The sequence below is a fragment of the Camellia sinensis genome, chromosome 3 (assembly GCF_055761805.1).
Source record: "Camellia sinensis isolate YWXY chromosome 3, ASM5576180v1, whole genome shotgun sequence".
NCBI lineage: Eukaryota > Viridiplantae > Streptophyta > Magnoliopsida > Ericales > Theaceae > Camellia > Camellia sinensis.
This window is the reverse complement of record NC_138963.1, coordinates 210,168,751-210,195,242: the sequence shown is the minus strand read 5'-3', so window position 1 is coordinate 210,195,242 and position 26,492 is coordinate 210,168,751. Positions and strand designations below refer to the sequence as shown.

The following is a 26,492-nucleotide window of genomic DNA, read 5'->3' as shown; positions in this document are numbered from 1 at the left end:
CTCCTTATTTATGATCCTTACATCATTCGGCATTCAATCTCTTTTCTTTTTTTTCTCTCAAAACCCTTTTCTTACTTTTCTCTCAACGTACATCTCTCTATTCTTTTATCTGTCTTATTTTTCATCACTTTCCCCAGATATGGTTTATAGATAAGCTGAAAGAGGTGGATCCTTGCCCCGAGTACTCGGCCAGGACTTAATTTCTTCGTCTATAGCTAGTGGAGTTCCCCTCAAAGGGAATGTGGTGTGATTGGATGCACAGCAGATCTGCAGCTGACATTGCTTGGCGTAGCCCCTAGCTTAACTTGGCTAAGATGAGTTACAGCATGTCCCGGCAACTAGGTATATAGTTGATTGGCCTTACACACTGTGTAATCTATTTTCCATTCAGGTTCAAATGCCAGTTTAGACATGATCAGATTTGTCCAGCTGAAGGGATAAAGTACCCAACTTCATTTCCCGTTCGTGGTTCATACTTGCCTCGGTACCTCAGTGCTTGGAATACGAGAGAATTTATGGCCCCTACCTTTACTTTCAGTTCCATCCTTCCTGACGAATACTTGGTTAGGCTTGAGGATGAGGAACAGATTAGGCCGACCTCGGTTACAAAAACTTCCACAGGCACGAAAAAGAGACGAAGAACTGACACTTGACTCATCTATGCCCCTAGTTTATTGCTTTGTCTTTTCTTTTCAAGTTTTTATGTAAAATCAACTTTCGTTTGGAGAATGTACTTGTGACAAATCAATAAAATTAAAGTGAGTATTGAAAAGTTTCCTTTTGTGTTGTAAACGGTAAAGTTTTGAGAAAAAAAACAAAAATTGAATTAAAACTTTTCAAAATAATTTTTTTTTCTTTTTTTTTTCCGGAAATGGTCACCACCGGATACATACGGAATTAATCCTAAGGCTGTACAGCCCCAAATCAGAAGATCATAACCAACTCGACAAATGGTGGAGAATGACGGATTGATTAAACCAGATGAACATGACAGTTGGGTTGAAAAATAGTGATGGCCGAACTTCGGGATGAAGTTGCCTACGTATCCCAAAGATGAGAATCAGGCCTTACATAGTTCAGAGAGGGTTCACTCGAGTATTTATTCTCTCCTTTTGCGCTCTAACTTTTGCCAAGGTTTCCCTTTCGGGTTTTTGGCCTTGCGAGCTCAGTTTTTCTTTATTTCTAATTTATTTTATTTTATTTTATTTTTTTATGCTCTAACTTCTGCCTAGGTCGCCCTTTCGGGTTTTCGGCCTTTCAAGCCTCTCAGGGGTAATACTTCTTCAACTTGTCCATGTTAATCGGTTGAGAAAACTCCAGGCCATCCAAATCCATAAAAAATAATTGCTCTCCCAGACCAGATTGACTTGATGATATAAGGACCAATCCAATTGGGTATGAACTTGCCCCTAGGGTCGTGGATAGGGGCTCGGTTTCTTTTAGCACCATGTCTCCTACTTTGAGATTTCTGGATTTGACTTTCTTGTTAAAAGCCCTCACAATTCTACGCTGGTAACCTTAGATATGATACAATGCCTTCAACCTTCTCTCGTCAAATAACATCAATTCTTCAAATCTATTTTGTTGCTAGTCCGCCTCTGCTATCTGACACTTAACCATAATTCTTAGCGACGGTACTTCAATCTCGATTGGTAGAATGACTTCCATCCCATGAACAAGAGAATAAGGGGTTGCTCCTGTAGATGTTCGAATTGACGTTCTGTAACCCCAGAGTGCGAATGGAAGTTTCTCCAGCCAGTCTTTGCAGATTTTAACCATTTTCTGCACAATTCTCTTGATGTTTTTGTCTGTAGCCTCAACAGCTCCATTGGTCTGCGGCCTGTACGTTGATGACTTACGGAAAGCTACGTTATATTTCTCAAGCAGGTCTATCACCTCTTTCTTGAAATGCGAGTCATTATCTGAGGTGATCTTGTTAGTCACCCCATACTGACAGTTGATGTTGTTCTTGATGTACTTAGCCACATGCGACGCCTTTAGAACGGCATAGGATTGGGTCTCCACCCACTTTGTGAAGTAGTCGATTGCTACCAAAATGAACTCATGCCCATTTGACCCCTTTGGCGTGACTGCACCGATAACATCAATTCCCCAGACTGAGAAAGGCCATGGTGAAGTCATATTGTAGAGTTTCGATGGCAGAATGTCCATGCGATTGGCATGGATCTGACATTTGTCGCATCGCTGTACAAAGCCAATACAGTTCTCCTCCATGGTTGACCAATAGTAGCCTTGTCTAAGGATTTTCCAAGCTAGTATCACACCATTCATGTGAGCTCCGGACTCTCCTCTGTGGATAGCTTCCATAAGACGCCTTGATTCTCCTTCCTCAATACACAATTTATGTATTCCCAGATGGCCTCTTTTGTACAACTTGTTTCCGTAGATGACGAATTGGATGGCCAGATGCCGTATTCCCCTTTTGTCCTTGGCACTTGCCCCTGGTGGGTACGCCTCTTTGTCCAGGAAATTCCAGATGTCGTAATACCAGGGGTTCGTGTCTTGAACCTCATCTATCATGATGATGGTCTCATACGCCGGTGTATACTTTTGTTCAATGATGATCGGGCACATCTTCACTCCAAGCGGAATGTCCACCATGGAGGATAAAGTTGCCAATGCATCAGCAAATCGATTGTTGTCTATGAGCAAATGCGTGAATGTCAATTTCTTAAACCTCGAAATTAACACATCCAGGGCCTGATGATAAACCTTCATTTTCTCTTCCTTAACCTGCCAATCTCCGTTAGCTTAAGACACAACCAAATTCGAATCTCCAATAACATCCAATCTTATTGCCCCTATTTCTAGGGCAGCTTCCAAACCAGCAATACATGCTTCATATTCTGCTTCATTGTTGGATACTTTAAACCGGAGTTTGAAGGCTAGAGGTATGTGTGAATCATCGGGTGCTATGAGCAACACACCGATCCCATAACCATGCTGATTAGACGCTCCGTCAAAGTACATTGTCCATGGTTCCTCTTCTATCTGCATGATGTCTTCATCAAGGAATAGATACTCCACTGCTTTATCATCTCCTTCTACTGGGTGATCCGCCAGAAATTCCGCTACAACTCTCCCTTTGACTGATTTGCATGTGATATACTTGAGGTCAAACTCAGAGAGAAAAAGCAACCAACGAGCTAGCTTACCCGTAAATGCTGGTTTCTCAGAGAGATATTTGATGGGATCTAAGCTCAAAACCAGAATTATAGAATGAGCTAACAGGTAGTGTCTCAACTTCCTCGTTACGCAAACCAAAGCTAAGGAAGCTTTCTCGAGAGGAGTGTAACGAGTTTCATATTCTAGCATCTTCTTGCTTAGATAATAGATGGCCTTCTACACCTTCACTTCTGATTCTTGCACTAGCATCCACCCCATGGTTGAATTTGTTACTGATAAATACAAGATCAGTGGTTTCCCCGGTTCTGGTGGCGACAATACAGGAGGATTCTGAAGGTACTGCTTAACCTGCTCGAAAGTGAACTGACATTGATCATTCCATTGGAATTTCTTTCCTTTCTTCAATAGACCAAACAGTGGTTCACAAGTCAAGGTTAATTTTGAGATAAACCGTCTTATGAATTGCACCTTACCCAGAAAGCCGCGCACCTCCTTTTCAGTCCTTGGTGGTGGCATTTCTACGATGGCCTTGATTTTGGAGGGATCTACTTCAATTCCCCTTTGTGTAATCAGAAATCCCAACATTTTTCCTGCAGTTACCCCGAAGGTGCTTTTCTGTGGGTTTAACCTCAGTCTATACTCCTTGATCCACTCAAAGAATTTTTCCAGTGCGGTGTAGTGACCTCTTCGCTCTTTAGACTTGACAATCATATCGTCCACATGCATCTCAACCTTCTTGTGGATCATGTCGTGCAAAATGGTGGTTGCGGCCCACTGATATGTAGCCTCGGCATTTTTCAGTCTAAAAGGCATAACTCTATAACAGTAGGTACCCCACGGCATGGTGAAAGCAGTTTTCTCTCTGTCCTCCGGTGCCATCGAAATCTGATTATACCTGGAAAACCCATCCATGAATAAAAGCAAAGCATGGCCAGCTGTGAAGTCTACCAGTTCATCGATGTGTGGCAATGGAAAATCATCTTTCGGACTTGCTCTATTTAGATTTCAGAAGTCGACACAGACCCTAATTCTGCCATCCTTCTTTGGAACCGGAATGATATTAGCCAACCAAGTCGGGTATTCAGATGCCATCAAGAAACTTGCATCAATCTATTTGCCGACCTCCTCTTTGATCTTTAATGCCCAATCTAGGCAAACTCTACGCAGTTTCTATTTGACTGGTCGGGTCTTGGAATTAAAAGGGATCCGGTGCTGTACAATCTCAGGATCTATTCCAGGCATATCTTCATAGGACCACGCGAAAACATCTTTGAAATCTTTTAATAAAGCGATTAAGTGCTCGCGTTCTTTTGAAGACAATGTAGATCCGATCTGGACCAAATGAGGATCCTCCTCAGTACCCACATTAATTGCAATGATTTCATCTGTGCAGGGCTTAACGCGCCTCTCCTCCTCTTAGTCAACCAAATTTTTCAAAGCCTGAGGAATTTCTTCCTCTTTGTTTAAGTCAAAATTTTGAAAATCAAGATCAGTGCAACAAACTAAAGGCACAGAGAAGTAAACAAACTCTACGACATTCCCATTAGTAAAGTCTAGGTCCTCGGTTACAGTTGACTCAAAAGAAAAACTAAAAGAAGACTTTAACAGTACTTTGGCACGCGGGTTACCACTCCTGGAAATACCAGACTCAGAAGAACTCGAATTTGACTCTGACTCTACAGACTCGATGGAATCAGATTCGGACTTATTATCCGATTCAGAACTACTGATGATGCCCTTTTCAATTTTTAGATTAGGTGTGGAGCCTCAGATGCATCCACAATAAGTTTAGAGAAATTCGCTTCTGGTTTATCCCCGATCATTGAGATAATAAAACTATCCCCCAAGTTGTTAGACTCAGTTCCGACAGTAGAATTTGCTAGTAGGTCAGTCAGTGTTTTTCCCAACAGCTCTTCTTCTTCAACGTTCACAGTTACAGTTGTAGACACCCCATTTTTTACCATCCTCAAGACTTGGACGTCATTGTTTGAACACTCGATGATCATCCATGTTCGTGTTCGTTTTGAGTTCCCGGAGGTCTCGGCCGCGCGCCTTGCCTCAAGATCTCTTAACTTGCCTGTTCTGTGCTTGGTTGTGGACCAAGAACTTGTTTGTTTTTGCTTCTGAGGGCAGAGAATGGCTTGTTGGTCATCTCCACACCTCACCGGCCTTGGCTTGAGGCCACCAGCCGTGTTTTGTTGATACCGGCCATTGGTGGTGGCCGGTCGGCATTATTTTTGGTCAGCCAGCCATTTGTTTGGTCAATCGGCCATATTTTCTGGCTGGGGCTTCTTTTTTGCCTTTTTTAGGCATTGTGCATGCCAGCTGTGCCAGCTGGAGCACACATACCTGTCTTCCATACACGTGTATGGAGGATTTGCACCCTTTGCACCCTTTTGCTCTAGCTTCTTAAGGAAGCTTGAACCCTTTGCTCTAGCTTCCTCAAGAAGGTTGAACCTTTGCCTTAGTTTCCCTAAGAAGCTTGAACCTTTTTTTTAGCTTCTTGAGGAAGCTTGACCCCTTTGTCTTAGCTTCTCCAAGAAGCTTAGGCCCTTTTTGTTCTATAAAAGAGGGCCTCCCTTCTCCTTTAGAGGGGTTGGAGCAAATCAAAGGTATATATCAGAGATATATATCACATATATATCACTCCCTCTCTATATCTTCCTCTCTCTCTCTCTCCATTTGTGTATGGAATAGTGTTTAAAAGGTGCTTTTGTTCTTAGTTTTGCACCAAAACACCTAATGTTGCACTATACTTCGGTTACTAAGGTGTTGAGGGACTGGTTTCAGAGCTTTTAGGTTGGTTTTGATCAAAGGAATGAGCTGGGTTGGTGTTCTTGAAGTGTTCTTCAAGGGTGAGCACTATTTGCTTTATATTCCCCATTTTTGTACAAGCTTTTAACCTATCTTGCATGCTGTTTTAAGCTTAGTGTATAACTAATAAAAGTTCTGTATTTTCATGTTTAAGATGTTTGTTTAAGGTTGCTTTTGGGTTGGGGGTTGTCTACCCCCCTCTTAGGGCTTGTTTGGCCTTTTTTTGTACCTTTCTTGTTGAGCTTTGGTACCTTCGTGTATTGGCCTTCTCACCACTGAAATCCAGAGGATTTTCAGTGGTGAAGAAGTGGTTTTGAGGTCTTGTATAGGGGAGGGACACGCCTCTCCCTTTGAGTCTCCTTTGCTTACATTTAGGGCTCACCATAGTAGCATGTTGGCATAGCTTTGTTTGGCTTTATTTCAAAGGGCTTTTGGTGTTATTTGATCATATTATACCTTTGTTTTTGGTCAGACTGTTAGTCTATTGCATGCATAATACATTTTCCTTGCATTCCTCTATTTTGCCTAGAAATGCATCATGCATTTAGACCACCATGCTTGCATGTTTTGACTTAGCTTCGTAAAGTTTTTAGTCATGTTTTACCATGTTTAAGCTCTGATTGGTGTCGATTTGGTCATGCTTGCCATGCATTGTATAGCCACCTTGCATTTTGGCTTGTTAGCCTTGGGTGTGTGAGTCTTGAGCATGCTTCATTTGGGTCATTTCAGTGATTTGGAATCACTTCTCATGACATTTCAGTCCATTTTCCATGCTCGTATGCTTGCATTTAACACCCTTTCAATGCTTTGAAGAGTTGTTGTCTTATACTCCATGTTTAGGCCATTATGCATGCCTCTTTGTTTAAGTCTTCGGGCTGCCATATCAGTGGGTTTTGGGGCTTATTTTGACTTGTTTTAACTCTGACTTCATTAGTCTAAGTCATGCCATGTTCATTTATAAGAGGTGTAGTACATTTGCCCTTTTAGGCCTTGTATGCGTTTTGTTTTGTGTCTTTCTTCATAGCATGTTTTGGCTTTATTCCATATGAGTTTTAGCTTCATTTTGGTCTGCCTCGGGACTGTTTTGGGTCGCCTCGACCATTTGGGGCTTGGTTGACATAGTCATGGTTTAAATCACGTAGCTAGCTTTGAGCTTTAACTCCATTAACATGCCATGTTTGCATTGTGTAGCCGATTTGGCGTCATTCTTCATGTGATTTCAGAGTTTATTTGCAATGCCATATCCTCATATGTATCACATCTTGCTCATGTTTGAAGCTTGTGCATCGTGGCCTAAATTGATGGACCAACATGTGTGCATGTTTATCTTGCATTTTGGTGCCTTAATTTTGGTATTTTGGCCACTGTTTTGGGATTGGCTGAGGTCTTCTCATTTCGGTTTAAGCCCATCTTTCCATATAGTTGCATGCTTCACATGTTGCATTTGTGTGTTGTTGCATGCTTGCATTATACCATGTTTGCGTGTTTATTATATTGCATGTCATTTAACTAGTTGCATCACATAACCTTATTGCATACGTGGTTTGTTTGTGCTACATTAGCTTAATTTTCATGTTTAGGTTGCATTACATTTGGCATGCTTTGCTAACTTAGCCTCATATTGCATACATGAGCCATTTTGCGCATTTGAGCCATATTGCATACATGCATTGCATTGTGTTTGGTTTGGGGTGTCAAACCAAACATGAGGTATGAGGTGTGTTCATACTTAAAGTGACGAAACATGCCTCAATCCTTAGTCACCGACGCTCTTGATCCAAGCATGATAGAGTTCTAGGCTTTCATATGTTTTGTTGCATTCATTTTACATTAATATGCACCTTTGACACCTTTGGCCATCATGCATTGAAATGCGTGATTAGTGGCTCGAGGGTCGAGAGCCATACTCCATTGAGTTCATAGCATCATAGGGAGGGTGGTCGTGCATACATTTGGCTTGCAAATTCCATGCCATGCACTGTCTGTCCTCTGTCGCAGCAAAACCAGTATTCTGCAGGAAGAAATGGCCGGTCGACAACTTTCAGTGCCGGCCGACCACAAAAGTCCAGCCGATGGGCCAACTTCTGGTCGGTGACCATATTTCCATAGCCGGTGGTCCGTTATCTTGGCCGATGATATCCCATAATGATCAGGGAGTAAGTCAGAAGCATCCCAAGAATTTTCACAATTATCAGAGGTGCAGAACAATGCAAACAGAGGCAATAGAAGCATGGCAACGAGTTTCCGAGCAAGGCAAATCGAGCATGCATCATCCAATCATTTCGAGGCGAAGTTGCGGCGGCCTTTTGAAATTCATACTTAGTTTATTTTGTACTTAATTTGTTAATTAATTAAGGGTCTGTAATAATTAATTAGCTAGAGTAGTTAATTATTTATTGGGTTTGTATTATTCTTTCGGACCCTCTGTCGAGAGGGCGAATTTGTAGTAAGTGTGCGTGCGTGTGTGAATGTCTTCCAACCCCATGTCTTTCTCTCTTTTATTTACTAGCTTTTGATGGTTAGTTTAGGATATGTTTCAAATTAAGCATACTTATGCTCACCTGTTTGCATCCATTCATCTGTCTTGCATCCACCGGGCTGCATTGTATTTCAATTCCAAGTTGAATACATGTTATCTATTGCGTTTCATATGCCATGTTTAGAATATCCGAGCCTATCTTAGTTACATTTTGCATGTGTTGCATTAGCCATCTTAACATGAACTAGGATCATGCATTGATTACTAACTAGTTTCTGTTCTGGCTTGGAGTACTCGGTGAGTGTTTATGCTTTAGCATCCTTGCATGCGTGTGAGTGACTGCCATGATAGCATGCTTACCATGAGGCTATTTGCTTATGTGATATAACTGCCTGAATGCCTGTGGGTGGAGGTTGGGTTATTTGAATTGGAACAATTCATCGATTGCGAGTTTTAAGCCCACTTGAGAGCGGCAAATCACCATGTTTTTCTAAACCCACTTGAGGGTGGCAAAATCCGCGTCTTAGCCTACTTGTGAGTAGCACTATCAAACCATCTTTCAAATAAACAAACATGAAATGTTTTGTTCCAACTCAAACGATCCAGTCTATACTTGTATGCTGTGCGCATCACATAATAATTCTAGGCTAATAAACCGAAATAAGGGCACATAATGTTTTCAAAACTTGATATCATGGTTAGTAGAGGCCGATCTTTGATCGGGCGAGCGGGGGTGCTCACGAAGTGACCTTCCCCAATCGTACCCAAGTTCCCGAGCCAAGGCAATTTTGGTGATGACGGACACGTGGCCTTACACACGAGTCAGGGTTTCCTAAATTCTCCCAAAATAAAATATTTAGGTGGTGACTCTGTATTTGGCAAAGCAATCCATGTTTGGCACTTCTTTCTAAAAATCTGTTTTCAAAACGATTTGCCGGATTTGGACTCTTTGATAATTCATCGGTCTTGCATTGCACTCTGCGAGATTAGATACAGGACCGTGACATTGAGTCCTGAACTGTAGTGAGCCCAATGAACAAAACGGGGGATTCTTCCCGGGACGTTCGGGGACGTCTACAACAGTCATACCTTGACTTGTATTAGTACTCAGGTCCATCTGCTCATCTTCCTCTTCCGGTAACTGGTGCCTGAAGAAGATCTCAAACCCGGGATAGATTGTCTTCATCTCCTGGTCAAACTAAGGCTCTGGAAATCCACAAAAGGGGAAATCTTTCCATTGGCGAACAAAGCGTCCGTTAAAGGTTCCCCGTATTGGTTTGTGAACTAACTCATATTGTTTTCCATCATTCTTTGCTTTAATTCTTCCTCTCAACTCAACCCACTTCCTTTGCCAATCCTCAGCAGTAGGTTTGTATCCTAGCCTAAAAGCGTGGGGGTTGTGAATCAGCTCCTTGGTAACAGCGCCTCCTTGCCTGCCACTCTTGCCTAGTCATGATCCAGGCATATGCCCCTGTTTGTTCATTATGTAGATGGACTGAGCACTCACATAGATTCCGTCAGCTTCTACCATGATAGATTGGACTACCCGGGCTTCTGTTAGTGAGAAGCCAAAGAGGAATACATCTTCTTCCCCGTGTATGATTTCCAACACTAGTGTGGCAGTTCCCTGGGGAGGGTGGATCGATGAATTACCTTACACCGTAGCAATCCCACCTTTGAAGGAGTTTTTCACCAACTAATGGACTGTTGATGACACAGCTTTTATCTGCTGCAGCCAAGGCCTTCCCAATAGTAGATTGAAGGTAGCCGGAACATCCATTACATGGAATTCTACCTCATGTTCGGAGCGGCCGATCATGATATGGCTCTTGAATGTTCCCATGACATCCCGGCTTGTATTGTCATAAGCTCAGACGGCTTGAGTTGTGGGTGTGAAGTCAACAGGCCTCAAACCTATGGCGTAAGCAGTTTGTTTCGGACACACATTGATCGCCGATCTGGTATCTACTAACACTATCGAAATCCACTTCTTTCGACTCTCCAGAGTTACATACAAGGGCCAGTTATGGTTGGCACCCTCAGGTGGCAGCTCTTTATCCATGAAAGATATCACTGGCGTAACATCGCCGGATGTGACTAATGGCACCAGTTGATCAGCAGTAGTGTCGATAGGCAGTTTGGTGCGATTCATTGCCTCTAGCAATGCTTGCCTATGCTCCCGGGAAACCATTATCAATCCCCAGATTGAGATATCTGCCTGAATCTTCTTGAGCTGTTTCAAAACCAGGTTGTCTTAATAGTCCTTCTCTCTAGTGTTATCAACGTCTTTGTTAAAGGATGCTGGTTGATCTACAGTCGCAGGTTTGAAGTACCAACCACTCCAGGTCATGTGATTGACATCGTCCGTACACCACGTATCGTCGGGGGTATTGCATTTCCACCCTTCGTCCGTGTATGCATGACTCAGATCATTATCTTGCCACCACTCCTTTACCATCATGGCCAGGATTTTATCAGACTCTACTTGGAGCATGTTCACATCACGCCCCTCAGCAACATACCTTTCCTTTCCAACTATGGTTTTGGTTTCCGGCAAGGCCATCTTCCTTTGAATTTCTTCCATTCTCTCCTGCTGGAATTGTTCCAGCACTTGTTCTGTACTAGTAATGGATGTGGTCTCGGCTTTTTCCTCCCTGACTCCTTTTGTCTGTTCCACCTCATCTAGCTCTTCGTCACCAAACCAACCGTTATTTGTTTCTGGCTGATTTGAATCCAACCAGCCTATCTGGACACTGCTTGTTTCCTCTTCTTCAAAGAAGTAGAGGTTGGCTAGGTCTTCTTCTATCTGAACTAGATCCTCTTCCAGTTCAGCCAAGTCATTTAGGCCTTGTTCAAGCCAATCGTTATGATGTTGCCCTAACTGGCCTTCCCCGATAGCATTGACACTGAGAACATCCAGCAATAGGACCACTGGTTTTGGTTGATCAATGGCCACAATGTATAAACTGGGGACATACTCCTCTGCAAGCAAAGACCCCTTTTCTATGACATAGGTATCAGATAACCTTGTCTTTAATGCACTCTCATCTTTCTCTGTTCCTACCACAACCTTTTTGGGTTGGATTTGTAGGGCTAGATCCAACATGCACATATCCGTGCCTTTTGGAATAACCACCTCCGGTTTCGGTAGGTGGGACGAGGTAATATATATGCTTGGGTTGAAGGTAGGTGGTAGTGTTTGGATGTGGTTAATATTTCTGGGGGGAGGAACTTGGTTATGTGTAGGAAGTGGGTTGGTTGTCACATTTGGTTTAGGAGGGGCGATGACTTTGTTGTCAATGAGATTCTGAATCTCATGACGTAGACAATAGCATGAATCTCTATGATGGTCATGTTGTTGGTGGAAAGTACAATATTGGTTTGGGTCATGTCTAGCTGGCAGTGGGTCTGGGAGAGGGCGAGGATCAAGAGGCTTGAGATGCCCCTTGTCCATTAACACCTTGAAAGCACGGGTTGGACTCATATGGAGGGGGGTAAAAGGTCTTCGGTTCCAAGGTTAACTATTTTGTGCAGTTTGTGAGTTTATGGCAACAGGAAAGGGATCGACCATCTTGACCGATGATGTAGCAATGGTACTGACATCTACAGGTTGTAGAATAGTGCTAGTACTAGGATTAGTACTCCGAGTGAATGGCTTTTTTACAGGTTCACTTGTTCTATTGATGATGCCCTTTTTGAAGGCGCTCTCAATTTGAACCCCTAACTCATGTAAGGAAGCAAATGTGGACAACGGTGCCACTATCATTCTCTGCAACATGTCTGGCTCGAGGTTTTGGACCACTAACCTGACTTGTTCTCTTTCAGAAGGTCTACTCGTCATTCTGGCTGCCTTTGCCTCCATCTTGCCACAAAGTCAATGAAGGGTTCTTTGGTGTTCTGAGTGGTTGCTTCCAGCTCACTGAATGTTACTTCTATCTGAGCATTGTATGAGTATTGGTTAACAAACCCCTCAGACAGTTCTTTCTAATTTCGCTTCATTGAGTCCTCTAGTTTGGCGTATCGGATGGCCGCTACATCTGACAGGGTCCTCCCAAATAATAAGAGTTTTTGAACCCTAGATAAACCCATGGGCCTCAACACATCTGAAAACAGGTGGACATGCACAATCGGATCCGTACTCCCATCAAATCTATCGATGTGAGGCATTTTGAATTTTTCTGGCAACCTGTCTGAAGCCTCAGTGTACCCGTCCTCAATGTCGGGAATTGAATTGAAACCCTGGGATTTCTTCATCAAGCCTAGGAATTTTGATCATGGCTGGATTAACTTCATTCATATCGAAGGGAATGGTTCCCGTAGGAGGTTGTATCGGAGGTCTGTAAGCTGAAGCTGTTAGAAACATCTCCTGAGGATTTGGGACCTAAGGAGTTTCTAGTAATGAAGGGAGATCAGGATTTGGCTGGGCAGCCGGGACCAGATGTACAGTGGATGCAGATGCCCCAGAAGGGTGTCACAGATCAACGATGACTTCATCTTGTGCGGCCATCCGTTGGTTGACTGTATCCATGGTCCTTTGGAATGCTACCATCATGGCAGCAACCTCTTCTGTGTTTAGTGCTGGGTTTTGTGCCATTGTTAGACTAGATGAATTAGATGTTGGTGAGTGAACAAGAGTTTGCTGAGTGCTTGGTACTGATGCTGATTGTCTATTCCTTCTTCGTCGAGTAAACGACGGGAGAGAAACTAACATTGGCTGACTGTCAACAAGATCTTGCATTTTACAAAGCCTACGAGAACGAGTCCAAACAACTCGGGGGATATCAAGTCTTTCTGAAGCTATGATGAAAAACTACCTAGCAAAAAGAAAGAAAGAAAACATATTTTAAAAAAACGGACAGCACTTCGGCCCCAATTCTCAATTAATCACAACACGCAGCTGAACTGTGATCCCCACTAAACTTTGTTCTCAAACTGATTGCTCATTTCTACGACTGCTATGAACCACCCTATATATGTCACTGTAAAAGCACATACCACATAAAAAGAACCAAAACACCCTTATAAGGGGATAGGGTTATCCTGTCCTAGATTTTGACATGATCTAGGTTGCACTATTTCAAGCAAGTGGTTTCATAACATCCTGTACGGGTAGCATCTTGTCCTAATTTGAATAGTGACTAAAGCGTACTATATGCATTAGGTCAAACAGTCACAAAGGGTACCTTAGCAAGACTACCTAATATACCTCTCACACCTAACATTGAGAAGTGAAAGGAGGATCAAGCGGTATAGCGGTAATCCAGATCCAAGGGTTGTGTTCCCACCTTGACAGAGCCCATGACCGGTCAGCTTTTTGGAAAGCTTTGTAGGCAAGCCTCCGACAAACCGTCCAGGAATAACAGATGGCAAACACAGGGACTTAAGCGCACCAATGCAAATGCAATGCAAAGAACATATTTATGTAGAAAAATTTTCACATCATAAAGTTTGAGTCAAGTTCTCTAATTCTCCAGCAGAGTCGCTAGAAATTGTAGCTCGACTTTTCGCGCCCCCTTTCGAAAGAATGAATAGCCCTTACAGTTCGGACTCCTTTTGTGTTGGTTCAGATTCTGATTTCACAAGTGCAATGTGAAACAGTGAAAACACAAAAAAAAGTCCAAATACGACAATTTCTTTTGGAAAATCGATGTTTGAATCAAATGCCAAAAATGGACTACTTTGCCAGATATCAGAGTCGCCACCTAAATATTTATTTTGGAAAATTTAGGAAACCCATGACTCGTGCCAAAGGCCATTAGTCCGTCGTTACCAAAGTGTCTTGGCCAAGTATAGACTAATTTCATGAAAAGTTGGAACGTTTGATTTCATGTTTGTTTTGAAACAAAAGTGTTTTGAATATGTATCACTTAAAATGGTGATTTCATATATACATGAATCAAAGTATCTCAATTCAAGTGATTAGCCTTCATCCACAGGCATTCAAACAAGTGTATCAAATAAGCAGTTAGCCTCATGGTAGTATGTTTGATATGATATCATTCACACTTGTGTAATATGCTAAAGCAAAAATGCTTACCTTAATGTCCGAAGGCAAGTCCAAAAAGAAAGCCAATAGTTAGAAAAAAAATGCATGATCCTAATTTAGACTAATGCAACACATGCAACGTGCAATTAAGGTTCGGCTACTAGTATGGCATGTTAGTCAATTCAAGACCTGTGATAGCACATGTATGCAAGTAAGGAGTTTGAATTTGGCATTTGAATAATATGATGAGCCGAACTTTTATGCATGTAAACGAATGGATGCAAATCATGGAAAATGCTAAGTAAACATGATATCCCTAATCTACCCATCATAAGCAGTGAAATAAAAGGGAGAAAGAATGAGGGTTGGAAGACATACAACTTATTACATATTTGTCCTTGCGAAGGAGGGTCCGAATGTCCAAATGTCCAAATAAATAATTATTACAAAGCCGAATGACTAATAAATGAAAGGGGCTATCTAATTTATTATAATAATAATATGCAATGATTGCTCGATGCTCCTCAGGAATTATTCTGTCTACCTTGCTGGAATTTGTTCTGTTTCATCCCTAGTTACTGCTTTCGACCAAAAGTGTATTGTTTTGCAATTTATTGGAGCCTTGCCGACCCCAAAACGCGACTCAGTCGAGCCCCAAATAAATCCAATACTTTGTTTTCTTGTGGAAATCTGTTTTTTGTTCCCGAGGTGAAACAGTGCAGACAGAGTATTCCTAGCCATGTTTGTATTTTTTTTTTTACCCTTCTCTATCATAAAAATACTCAAGAGAGGGTTGGAATCATCTCCAAAACCATCAATTAGCAAGTTGATTGCTTGATGATCTCAAATACAATTTGGACAATGATCAATAAATGCAATGAATAAACAACCACCCCTCCCTCTTATCATGAAGTGAATTCAAGAAGGGAAGTAGAGACGCTTCAAGGTTCATCAAACTATCATGAATTGATATAAGACAAGCCTTGACACAATAAACTTGGTATAACGTCCGAACGAATTCAATTAATCATATTGGTTATTTATGTCGGTTGTAATCCAATTTTAACCAATTTTATTAGCCTTTTTTATTACCTTTCCATTTCTTTATCTTTTCTCCTGTTTGTGCAAAAGTGATATTTACGTCCACTAAGCCCAAAATGCAATAAAGAGAAGCAAGTATCAACTTAACCCGAGAAACAAATCGTATTTTCTTCGGGGGAAATTACAAAGGAAGAGTCAAATTTATTTACAAGCAATAAGGGATTCCAAGTCAAACTCAAGATGTGCAACAAGGACTAGTCAAACTCAAAAGAGTGATAATGACTTAGAAAAATCCAAACTTGAGTGATAATGACTGGAAATCCAAACTTGATAATAAGTGATAATGACACTTTCCTTGGTGATTTCCAAGGGTCAATTAGTTCCTTAAAAGTAAACACACTGATGAATAACGAGAAATGAAAAATAAAAGATTGTGCTTTAGTATAAGAACATGTATACATTTGGGGTAGTGAACCTCCAAAGAATTTAAACCGTTAAGAATAGAACGTTTTTTGCATTTGGTAAGAAATCCCCTAAGAGATTAAATCAGTAAGCATAAAACGTTGGATACTTTTTGTAATGAACCTCCTAAGCATGAAACATTTTATGCCTTTGGTAGTGAATCTCCAAAGAGATTAAACCATTAAGCATAGAATGTTTTATATCTTTGGTAATGAACCTCCTAAGCATAAAACATTTTATGCCTTTGGTAGTGAGTCTCCAAAGAGATTAAACCATTAAGCATAGAGCGTTTCATACATTTGATAATGAACCCCCGCAGAGATTAAACCATTAAGCATGGAAGAGTTTCTTTCTTATACTTGAACCACAATCTTAATTTTTCACAACTTTTTAATCGAAATAAGCAAAGAATGGAGGGAGGTTGCAGAGATGATTATGCGAAGTTGATTAATTGGTTAGTACAAACAAACTTGATATTTAAAACATAAATCATTGAAATAAATTAAACAGCCCCCTAAATAGCATACAATAGTACTGAAATTAAGCTATAGAAAGCGAGCAAAAATAAATAGGATCAAGTTAGTAAACAAGTAGAAGGAATGGTGGCTAGCCCCTCCACTTTTACAACTTCAAATCACATAGTTTAGATGTTGAAAAACGGCCCCAAAACAGTCCCAAATCAGACCCAAAACTGTGGGAAAAATTAACAAAAACAAGTGGGAAACACAAGGATTCAAGCTTGGAATAAGGTTCAAAGAAGGGTGATTAACCCCTCCACCTTTGGGTAGCTTTTAATCACAAGTTTCAGCCCTCAAAACAGTACCAAAATAATATGAAAACACAAGAAAAAGATGAACAAAGATTGAAATGAAAGTAAGGAAGCTTTACCTCTTGTAGAGAAGTGTTCTTGTTGTAAATCAAACTTGATTCCAAAGCACCCTCAAGTTTGAGTATGATTTTCAATTCTCAAATCAAAATCCAAGTTCAAGCTCTTGTATGGTATGGATGGATAGAAGAACAAGGAAGAACAAAGATGGTTTCAACTCTTGGATATTGCCTAACACCTTGATATTTCTCTTTGTTGATATTTCTAACTTGATATTTCTCTTTGATATAAGATATTTCTAACTTGATATTGTTTTCTTAACTCTTGATAATGTTTTTTTTGTCTCTCCTAAAACATCACTTTGAGCCTTGTATTTATAGGCCTTGAGCTGCTGCTCCTCAAAATATCAACACATTTGGCCAGTTTTGAAAAGTCAAAAGGGGCGGCATGACCTCGGTGAGGTCTAATCAGACTTTAAAATCTACATTCAGGCCCGACTTCAAATAGGCATATCTCCATCATCTGGACTCCTTTTTAGGTGATTCTTGAATGTAAAATGAAGCCCCGGAAGTCCTATTTCCAATGGAAGTGGCCTCATATCTAAATTCTAAGTTCTCTAAGAGATATTTCTATTTTAGTGAAGGTTTCTCAGTTTTGACCTTATCGGATTTATGCCTAACTTCAAACAGCCATATCTCCCTCATTCAGACTCGATTTTAGGTGATTCTTGAGTCTAAAATGAAGCCCCAGAAGCCCTCTTTCCAATGGATCTAGCCTCACATCTAAATTCTAAGTACGGTAAGAGATATACCCAACTTCTCCCCAACTAGTTTTCTTCGCTTTCCTCCAATTTTCTTCAACACCAAACCTTTAACCAAGATGTTTTAAAGATTTTTTTTGTTTTCAAAGAGTCCACCTCCCTTTCATTTATTTCCACTTCGTCCTTACTCTATTTACCGACAAGTGCAATTTTAAATGAAATGTGAGCCTCAGAATATCGTAGAAGCATTTGGACAAATATTTTGAATGAGGGTTTTGATTTAAAATAGTTTGGCCAAAATAGGGTACAAGGTTTGGAATTAGAGCTTGAATCCGAATTGCTTCGCTGAGAATTCAAAAGATTGCACAGTGTAACTTTCATTATCGGGTGTTCAGAATAAAGCGCCTAAGTCTTACGAGCGGTCAAAATTAGAGTGTCTACATCAGGGGACAGCCTGTGTTTGCTTCGCTCCCATCGGTTACTAGACAGAGGAGAGTTAGGCACAATTTACCAGTTCAACAATCACCTGCATCCAGTCGGGCATCATCTTCTACATCTAGGCCAGTAAGAGATCACTCGCCTGTTCAGATGACTCAGTTCTCTGCAGCTAGTATGGAGGACTTGATCAGTCATCTCCTACAAACAGTGGAAACCATGCAACAAGATGTTGCCTGCCAAGCTAAAGTTACAGCCCATCAAGCCGAAGTGATAAATAGGCTGCAGCAACAGCAACCACAGCAAACAACGGCTTATGCTTCCCATGCACACCCGGAATCACTACTAATGCTCAGGCTGAGAATTAGGGCAACCTGGTAGACCCGATCCCACTTCAAGCCTCCAACGCACCAGTGTACCAAACTGAGCCTCAATTTGAATTCAAGGCTAACCCCACTGCACTAAAGGTCAACAAGCTAGAGAAACTTCTCAAGCAGGCACAGGGTGTAAACTCAATCCCTGACATCGAAGATAGATATACTGGCTCTGTAGTAACTTTGCCAGACCGATTCACAATGCCACATATAGACCGGTTTGATGGCTCTAGCGATCCCATGGTTCATTTATGGTTGTTCTCTAATATCCTACGGTTGATTGGCCTCACTAGACTTCAAAAGATGTCGCTTTTCGGCTGGACCTTATCAGGGATAGGGGTTATCTGGTATGCAAAGCTGGAGGACTCTGTGAAGCAGAGCTGGGAGGAAATGGCTGAGGCCTTCATCGCACAGTACTCATACAACACGCAGATCGATGTCATAACCTGTGATCTTGAGGCAACCCGTCAAGAGCCAAATGAGGGCTTCTTAGACTTTGTAACAAGATCAAGGGCCAAGGCTTCGATGATGACTACCAAGCCATTCGAGAAGGATCAAATCAGGATAGTGGTCCATAATCTGCAAGGGAAATTATTGTAGAAGATGATTGTTTTGCTATTGTTCACATTCACTAAGCTCCATGAGATAGGATTTCAGATTGAAGATGTAATAAAACAGGGGTTGATAACTGATGAGAAGAAAGAGCCTACGAGGCCTTTCACACATAGTTCCAATGCAACCATGAGTGGAAGCACAACTGCGCAGCCATTTGATGTGAATATTGTCACCACTACAGCCAAGATTGCCAACCCTTTTGCCAGTACAAATCCACAAACCTCATATAACCAAGCCTGAAACCAAAGGGTCTTTACCCCACTCTACATGCCTTTATCCAAAGCCCTGAGGGTGTTGGTCAAAAAGGGACATCTTAAGCCATTAGAACAACGCCCACTACCTGATCCTCTCCCGCCTAAACACAACCCAGCTAAATACTGTGCTTTTCACCAGCAGCATGGTCACGACACCGACCAATGTTACAGGCTGCTTCATGAGATTCAAAATCTCATTGACAACAAGGTGATAGCACCACCCCAAAAGCCAAATGTAACCACCAACCCTCTTCCAGACCACAACCAAGTTCCTCCACCCTGGCACTTAAATCTAATACATACACTGGCCATCCCATATGACCCTAATGTATATATTACCCCTTCCCACCTACCCAAACTGGTTGTGTTCATTCCTAAAAGCACAGACTTGTGCGTGATGGACACATCCATACTTCAACCTGAAGCTGTGGTAGTGACAGTGGTAGAAGAAGGGAGGTTGGCCTTGGAAAAGAATGTCAATCTGCTGCTTGAGTGCTCTGAGGATTTGACTAAGAGGACATATGACCCGTGCTGTTACATTGTGTCAGTTGATCAAGCCAAGCTCGAAGTGGTATTGCCGACAGCAGTGGAGGTCAGTGTGGTTAGAGAGGATGGTCCAAGTCAAGGTTTGAATGATCTAGCGGAGTTAGAGGAAGACTTAGACAATCTACAATTTTACGACGAACAGGATCAGGGTGATGTGCAGATTGACTGGTTTGATCTTAATAGGTCAACAGACAACTCTGGGTGGCTTAGTGATGAGCCTAACAAAGAGGAAGAAACCGAATCGAAACTTGAAAAAAAGAAAGTAAGAGCAGCTGCAGTGGCCGGAATGGCCGAGGACAAAGGAAAACTGCCGGAGAGCACCAGTATCAAGAATTTAGCTCAAGAATTAGGCATCGTAAGTACTACTGATACAGAGCAAGAAGCCGCGTTGAAATGGTTTATGCAAGAAAGGGATCAATACAATCAGGAAGTTGGAAAAGCCCAACACCCTGTGGGGATACTTCTGATGAAGGAATGATTAGAACGGAGCTGTACAACTGTTTGTCGGCTGTTGGAGATGCATAGAGGGAGGGCGATGATCTGCTTTTGGCTCACACCGACGAGGATTAGGGTGAAGACCTACTAGACAACACCTGGTACTCTAAAGAGATTGACTATATGATGAGGAGTAGGCAGTATTTTAAACCCCCACACTTAGACCAAGCTGAAGCCTCCGGAAAGGATAAAGAGGTTGAGAAGCAGAAGAAAAAGCAGTTGGAAAAAGAAGTAGTGCTGAAACAGTTGAAAAAGATCCAGGCTGAGATTTTAATCTGAGGTCTGCTCATGGCTTCTTATGTGCACCGACAGGTTGTGTTATTAGCGATAGACAAAGCCAAATTGTCCCTTGACACCACTCCTGAATAGCTTGTTGGATTAGTCTTCCCAGGAGGCGTTGCACTAACTTTAACCTTCTTAGACAAGGAACTACCACCAGAAGGCTCAGCACACAACAAACCTCTGTACATATCTGTTGAGTGCAAAGAAAAATAGGTGCCAGTGGTTTTGGTCGGCATTGGGTCAGCTATCAACGTCTATCCATCTCGTATAACATATGTCATCGGCCTAAAACCGACAGATTTTGTGCCTATAGCCCAGGTGATTCGGACATACGATAATGCAAGCAAAGAGGTGATGGGCACAGTACCGATCAGAGTTCAAGTGGGCCCAGCTCAACAAGATATGCTAGGGAGGCCCTGGTTGCACTAGGTGAAAGTTGTTTCCTCTACCCTCCGTCAAATGCTGAAATACCCCCATAGAAATGGAGCGGCTATTGTGTTCGGGAATTCATCTATCCATCCTCCGCCAGAGGTAACTACACCTGTGCTAGAAATTGTTCATGGCGAGGAGGATGTTTTCCTTTCAAGGTTCACTCTAGCTGAGGCTCGAGCATTGTAAACCATCTTGGCAGCCGATGAGGGCTTGTATGTCAGTGCCCAATCAATCTACTTCATGAACAAGCTCTAACATGTACCAGGAATTAGTTTGGAAAGAAGTGTTTGGAAGGGCGTCACAACACTAGCCAGTGTGCCATATAATCCACATGCCTTTGGTCTTGGCTCTATGCCCACCAAAGAGGATTGGGTTAGGAAATGAAAAGAGATGGCAGACAGAACGAAAGCCAAATAGGCCTGGAAGTGCTATGATATTGTGCACAGACCGATCCGAGGAACCCTGAATGGTTATTTTGTTTGGGAGGGTGAAGACTTCCCATTTTGTGGCTTCCCCGAACCCTGGTTCAATTCTTAGAAGCAGCGCATTTCTGACTTTGAAATTTTCTTCGACTTGCAGCTGCAAGACAGTGATACAGAGGAAAATGCTGAACTAACTACTAAAGCTGAGCGGAGCATAGAAAGTGACCCAAACAGCAATGAACTTGAAGTAGGGGCAACATTGGCATGTCTCCTTTTGGATCCTCCGATCGACTCAGAGAGCCTGGGGGATAACCTCACCATTTCCATGATAGGGGACCAACCGAGTGTGAACCCTTCTAACAGTATTTTGGATGCATTTGGCGCACCATTCCTCGTTTGACAATTGGAGGAGGGCTACATGTCTAGTAGTTCTGAGTCAGGTAGTGAACCAGAATCTGATTCCACAGAGTCTGTGGAGTCAGAATCAGATTCTGATGCTTCTGAGTCTGAGTCCAGTATTCCTGGGAGTGATAACCCGAATGCCAAGGTCTTGTCCAGGCTGTCATTTTCTTTTGCTTTTGAGTCAGTTGTAGCCGAAGCACTAGACAAGCTTGACCTTGTGAATGAGAATGCCACTACAGATTCTGAGTATTTCTCTATGCCGCTTGTTTATTGCAGACTTTTAAAATTTTAATGAAAACGATGAAAAATGAATTCCTCTAGTTTTGAAATTTTTGATTAATCAAGAGGAGGAGAGGTTTGCAAAACCCCTCGCTAATGAAATCATTGTTTTTAATGTGGGTACTGAAAAGGATTCGCTTCTGGTCCAGATCGGGTTCACATTATCTTCGAAGGAGCGCGAGCGCTTAGTCGCTTTATTAAAAAATTTCAAAGATGTTTTCGTGTGGTCCTACGAAGACATGCCTAGAATCGATCCTCAGATTGTACAGTATCGAATCCTTGACCCCGAGGCCCGACCCATCAAACAAAAATTATGGAGAATACGCTCGAATTGGGCTTTGAAGATTAAAGAGGAGGTCACCAAGCAGATAGACGCAGGGTTTTTGCTAGTATCTGAGTATCCCACTTGGTTGGCCAACATCATCCCCATACCAAAGAAAGATGGCAGAATTCAAGTGTGTGTGGACTTCAGGGATCTAAACAGAGCCAGTTCGAATGACGACTTTCCCTTGCCGCATATCGATGAATTAGTGGACTTCACCGCGGGTCATAAATTGCTCTCCTTCATGGATAGTTTTTCCGGGTATAACTAGATTATGATGGCACCCGAGGACAGAGAGAAAACTTTCTTCACTACGCCGTGGGGAACCTATTGCTACAGGGTGATGCCATTTGGGTTGAAGAATGCCGGGGCTACCTATCAACGGGCTGTAACCACCATTTTGCATGATATGATTCGTAAAGAGGTCGAGGTGTACGTGGACGACATGATTATCAAGTCTAAGAAAAGAGAGGGCCACTACACCGCCTTGAAGAAATTCTTCCAATGAATTAGAGAATACAGACTGAGGTTGAATCCACAAAAGTGTACTTTCAACGTAACAGCAGGGAAAATGTTGGGTTTCTTGATCACACAGAGGGGCCTCGAGGTAGATGCTTTCAAAATTAAGGTCATCCTAGAAATGCCACCACCAAGGACTAAAAAGGAGGTGCGAGGCTTTTTTGGATAAAGTGCAACTAATAAGACGGTTTATCTCTAAATTAACCTTGACTTGTGAACCACTTTTTGGTCTCCTGAATGAAGGAAAGAAGTTCCGATGCGATGATCGGTGTCAATTCACTTTTGAGCAGATTAAGTAGTATCTTCAGAATCCACCTGTGTTGTCGCCGCTAGAGCCGGGGAAGCCCTTGATTTTGTATCTGTCAGTAATGGACACCACAATGGGATGCATGCTTGCCCAGGAATCTGAGGATAGGGTGGAGAAAGCCATCTACTATTTGAGCAAGAAAATGCTGAATTATGAGACCCACTACCAGGAAGTTGAGGCACTACTTGTTAGCTCACTCCGTAATTCTAGTTTGGAGATTAGATCCCATCAAATATCTCTTTAAGAAACCAGCGCTTACGGGTAGACTAGCCCGTTGGTTACTTCTTCTCTCCAAATTTGATCTGATGTATGTCACTTGCAAGTCGGTCAAAGGGAGAGTTATGGCAGAGTTCTTGGCAGATCACCCAGTAGAAGAGGACGAAGCGGTAGAATACTTATTCCCAGTTGAAGCTATTCCGCAAGTCGAGGAAGAGATTTGGACAATGTACTTTGACGGAGTGCCTGATCAATACGGTTCTGGGATAGTGGTGTTGCTGATAGCACCCGACAATTCCCATATACCCTTAGCCTTCAAACTCCGGTTCAAGGTATCCAATAATGAAGCAGAATACGAGGCGTGTATCGCTAGTTTGGAAGCCGTCCTAGAATTAGGGGCAAAAAGGTTGGACGTAATCGGGGACTCGAACTTAGTTGTGTCTCAAGCAAAAGGAGACTGGAAGGTCAAAGAAAAAAAGATGAAGATCTATCACCAAACCTTGGATGTTCTGATTCCTAGGTTTGAGAAGTTGACTTTCACGCATCTACTAAGAGAGAACAACACGTTCGCTGACGTCTTATCAACTCTATCATACATGATAGACATCCCGCTTGGAGTCCGAATGCGTCCGATCATCATTGAGCAGAGGTATATGCCGGCCTACAAGACTATCACCGCAATAGATGAAGTGCAAGATCAAAACCCTTGGTTCTATGATATCTGGAACTTCTTGGAAAAGGAGGTTTATCCACCATGGGCAAATACCAAAGACAATAGGGCAATACGGTAGATGGCTGTTCAATTTATCATCTGCGGAGGTAAACTGTACAAGAGAGGTCATTTGGGAATACACAAGTTGTGTGTCAAAGTAGAAGAATCAAAGCGCCTAATGAAGGCCACCCATGGGAGAGAGTGCGGAGCGCACACGAACAGGGTAATGTTAGCCCGGAAGATTCTCAGGCAAGGTTACTACTAGTCTACCATGGAGAAGGATTGTATTGGTTTTGTTTAGCGATGCCATAAATACCAAATCCATGCGAACCGCATGAATATGCCACCATCGAAACTGTACAACATGACTTCACCATGGCCTTTTTCAGTCTAGGGGAATCGACATCATCGGCTCAGCCACACCGAAAGGGTCAAACGGGCATGAATACATTCTGGTGGCAATTGATTACTTCACAAAGTGGGTGGAAACTCAATCTTACGCAGTGTTGAAAGCAGCGCATGTGGCGAAGTTCATCTGAAACAACATCATTTGCCGATATGGAGTCCCAAATGAGATCATTTCAGATAATGGCTCCCATTTTAAGAAAGAAATGATCGACTTGTTGGAGAAATACAACGTGGCTTTCCATAAATCATCTATATACCGACCGCAAACCAACGGAGCTGTTGAGGCCGCCAACAAAAACATCAAGCATATTTTGAAGAAGATGGTTGAGACCTACCGGGACTGGCTAGACAAATTGCCATTTTCACTCTGGGGCCATAAAACTTCAATCCGGACATCTACTGGGGAAACTCCTTATTCTCTTGTCTATGGGATGGAGGTTGTTCTGCCAATCAAAATAGAAGTCCCGTCGCTACGAGTTATGGCTGAGTGTCAAATAGCAGAAGTGGACTAGCAGCAGAGTAGGTTCGAAGAACTGATGCTATTTGATGAGTGAAGGTTGAAGGCATTGTACCATGTTCAGGGTTATCAACGCAGGATTACTAAGGCTTTTAACAAGAAGGTTAAGTCTCGGAATCTCAAAGAGGGTGATTTGGTGCTGAAAGACAACCGAGCTCCCATCCATGAGCCTAAGGGCAAGTTCATACCCAATTGGAATGGTCCTTTCATCATCAAAACTATCTGGTCGGGTGGAGCTGTTATTCTCATAGACCTGGATGGCCTAGAATTTTTCCAACCGATCAACATGGACAAGTTGATGAAATACTATCCCTGAGAGGCTTGCTAGGCCGAAAACTCAAAAGGGTGACCTAGGCAAAAGTTAGAGCACAAAAAATTAGAAATAAAGAAAAACTGAGCTTGCAAGGTTGAAAACCCTAAAGGGCGGCCTTGGCAAAAGTTAGAGTGCAAAAGGAGAGTGTTAATACTCAAGTGGACCCCAAACTGAACTAGTAGGCAACTTCATCCTGAAGTCTGGCTGTAAACATCTCCAAATCAACTGTCCTGTCCATGTGTCTGATCAGGTCATCTTCGTCAATTCTTTATCTAAAAGTTGGTTGTGATACTTACTCTAAGAGAAGAGCTGGTTACAACACTAAGCAATATTATTCAGTCAAGGGGCAATTTGTGATCTTTGGATTCAGGGTTATACATCTCGAGGATGGATTCCATGTGTGTCAAGTGGTGATCCTTTTTTAAAATGGTTTTGGTAAGTTTTAATAAAAGTTGATTTTTGTTCAAACTTTACCTTTTACAACTTAGACTATTTTGGACCAAAAGGGAAATTTTCAGTGTTCACAACTTTAATTTCATTGATTTCAATACAAAGTTTTCCAACTTTCGAAACAAATCAAAGTTGCTTTTATTACATCATAAAAACTTGAAAAGTAGAGATCAAAGCAATAAACAAGGGGCATAGATGAGTAAGGTGCTCATTTGTCCCCCACTTATGCTTGTGGAAGCTTCTAATGCTAAGGTGGGCCCAGTTTATGCCTCATTCTTGAGCCAAGTCGGGCACTCGCTAGAAAGGGCACAACTGAAACTAAGGGCAAGAGCCAGAAGCTCTCTTGTCCTCCAAGCAGTGGGGTACCTAGCCAAAAGTGAACCTCAGACAGGGAATGAAACCGGGTACTCTACCCCCTCCTCTAGGCAAGTCTGATCATGTCCAAACTGACGTCTGAATCGGAACAGAAAGTAGAATACACAGTGTGTAAGGCCGATCAGCTAAATGCTAGGTTGCCGAGTGTGGACGCGCCCTCGGGCTTTATGCTACCACAGTTCAGACTCAAATGTCGTGGTTCTTAATCTGATCCCACAATGTGCGATATGAGATTGATAAATCACCAAAGAGTCCAAATCCGACAAATCGCTTTGAAAAACTGATTTTTAAGAAAGAAGTGC

General features: G+C 42.2%; 1 protein-coding gene across 1 annotated transcript; it reads right to left on the bottom strand.

Annotated features, from left to right (window-relative positions):
* Positions 1-1,587: 1,587 nt before the first annotated feature.
* Positions 1,588-10,631, bottom strand: LOC114264245 (uncharacterized). Its single transcript, XM_082918801.1, has 5 exons — positions 10,456-10,631; positions 3,748-4,042; positions 3,370-3,495; positions 2,530-2,754; positions 1,588-2,028 (listed from the first exon to the last, which is right to left on the bottom strand). Exons 1-5 carry the CDS (start codon positions 10,629-10,631, stop codon positions 1,588-1,590), a joined length of 1,263 nt encoding a protein of 420 aa, XP_082774927.1.
* Positions 10,632-26,492: the final 15,861 nt, after the last annotated feature.

Excerpts from the sequence above, each read along its gene's own strand:
- LOC114264245 (XM_082918801.1), bottom strand. The coding sequence starts at position 10,631 with ATGGTTTCCCGGGAGCATAGGCAAGCATTGCTAGAGGCAATGAATCGC. Across the intron at positions 4,043-10,455 it reads GCCAACCATAACTGGCCCTT|GTATAATCAGATTTCGATGG; the intron begins GTATGTAACTCT and ends TGGGTTTTCCAG. Across the intron at positions 2,755-3,369 it reads TGCAAGAATCAGAAGTGAAG|GTTAAGGAAGAGAAAATGAA; the intron begins GTGTAGAAGGCC and ends GGAGATTGGCAG.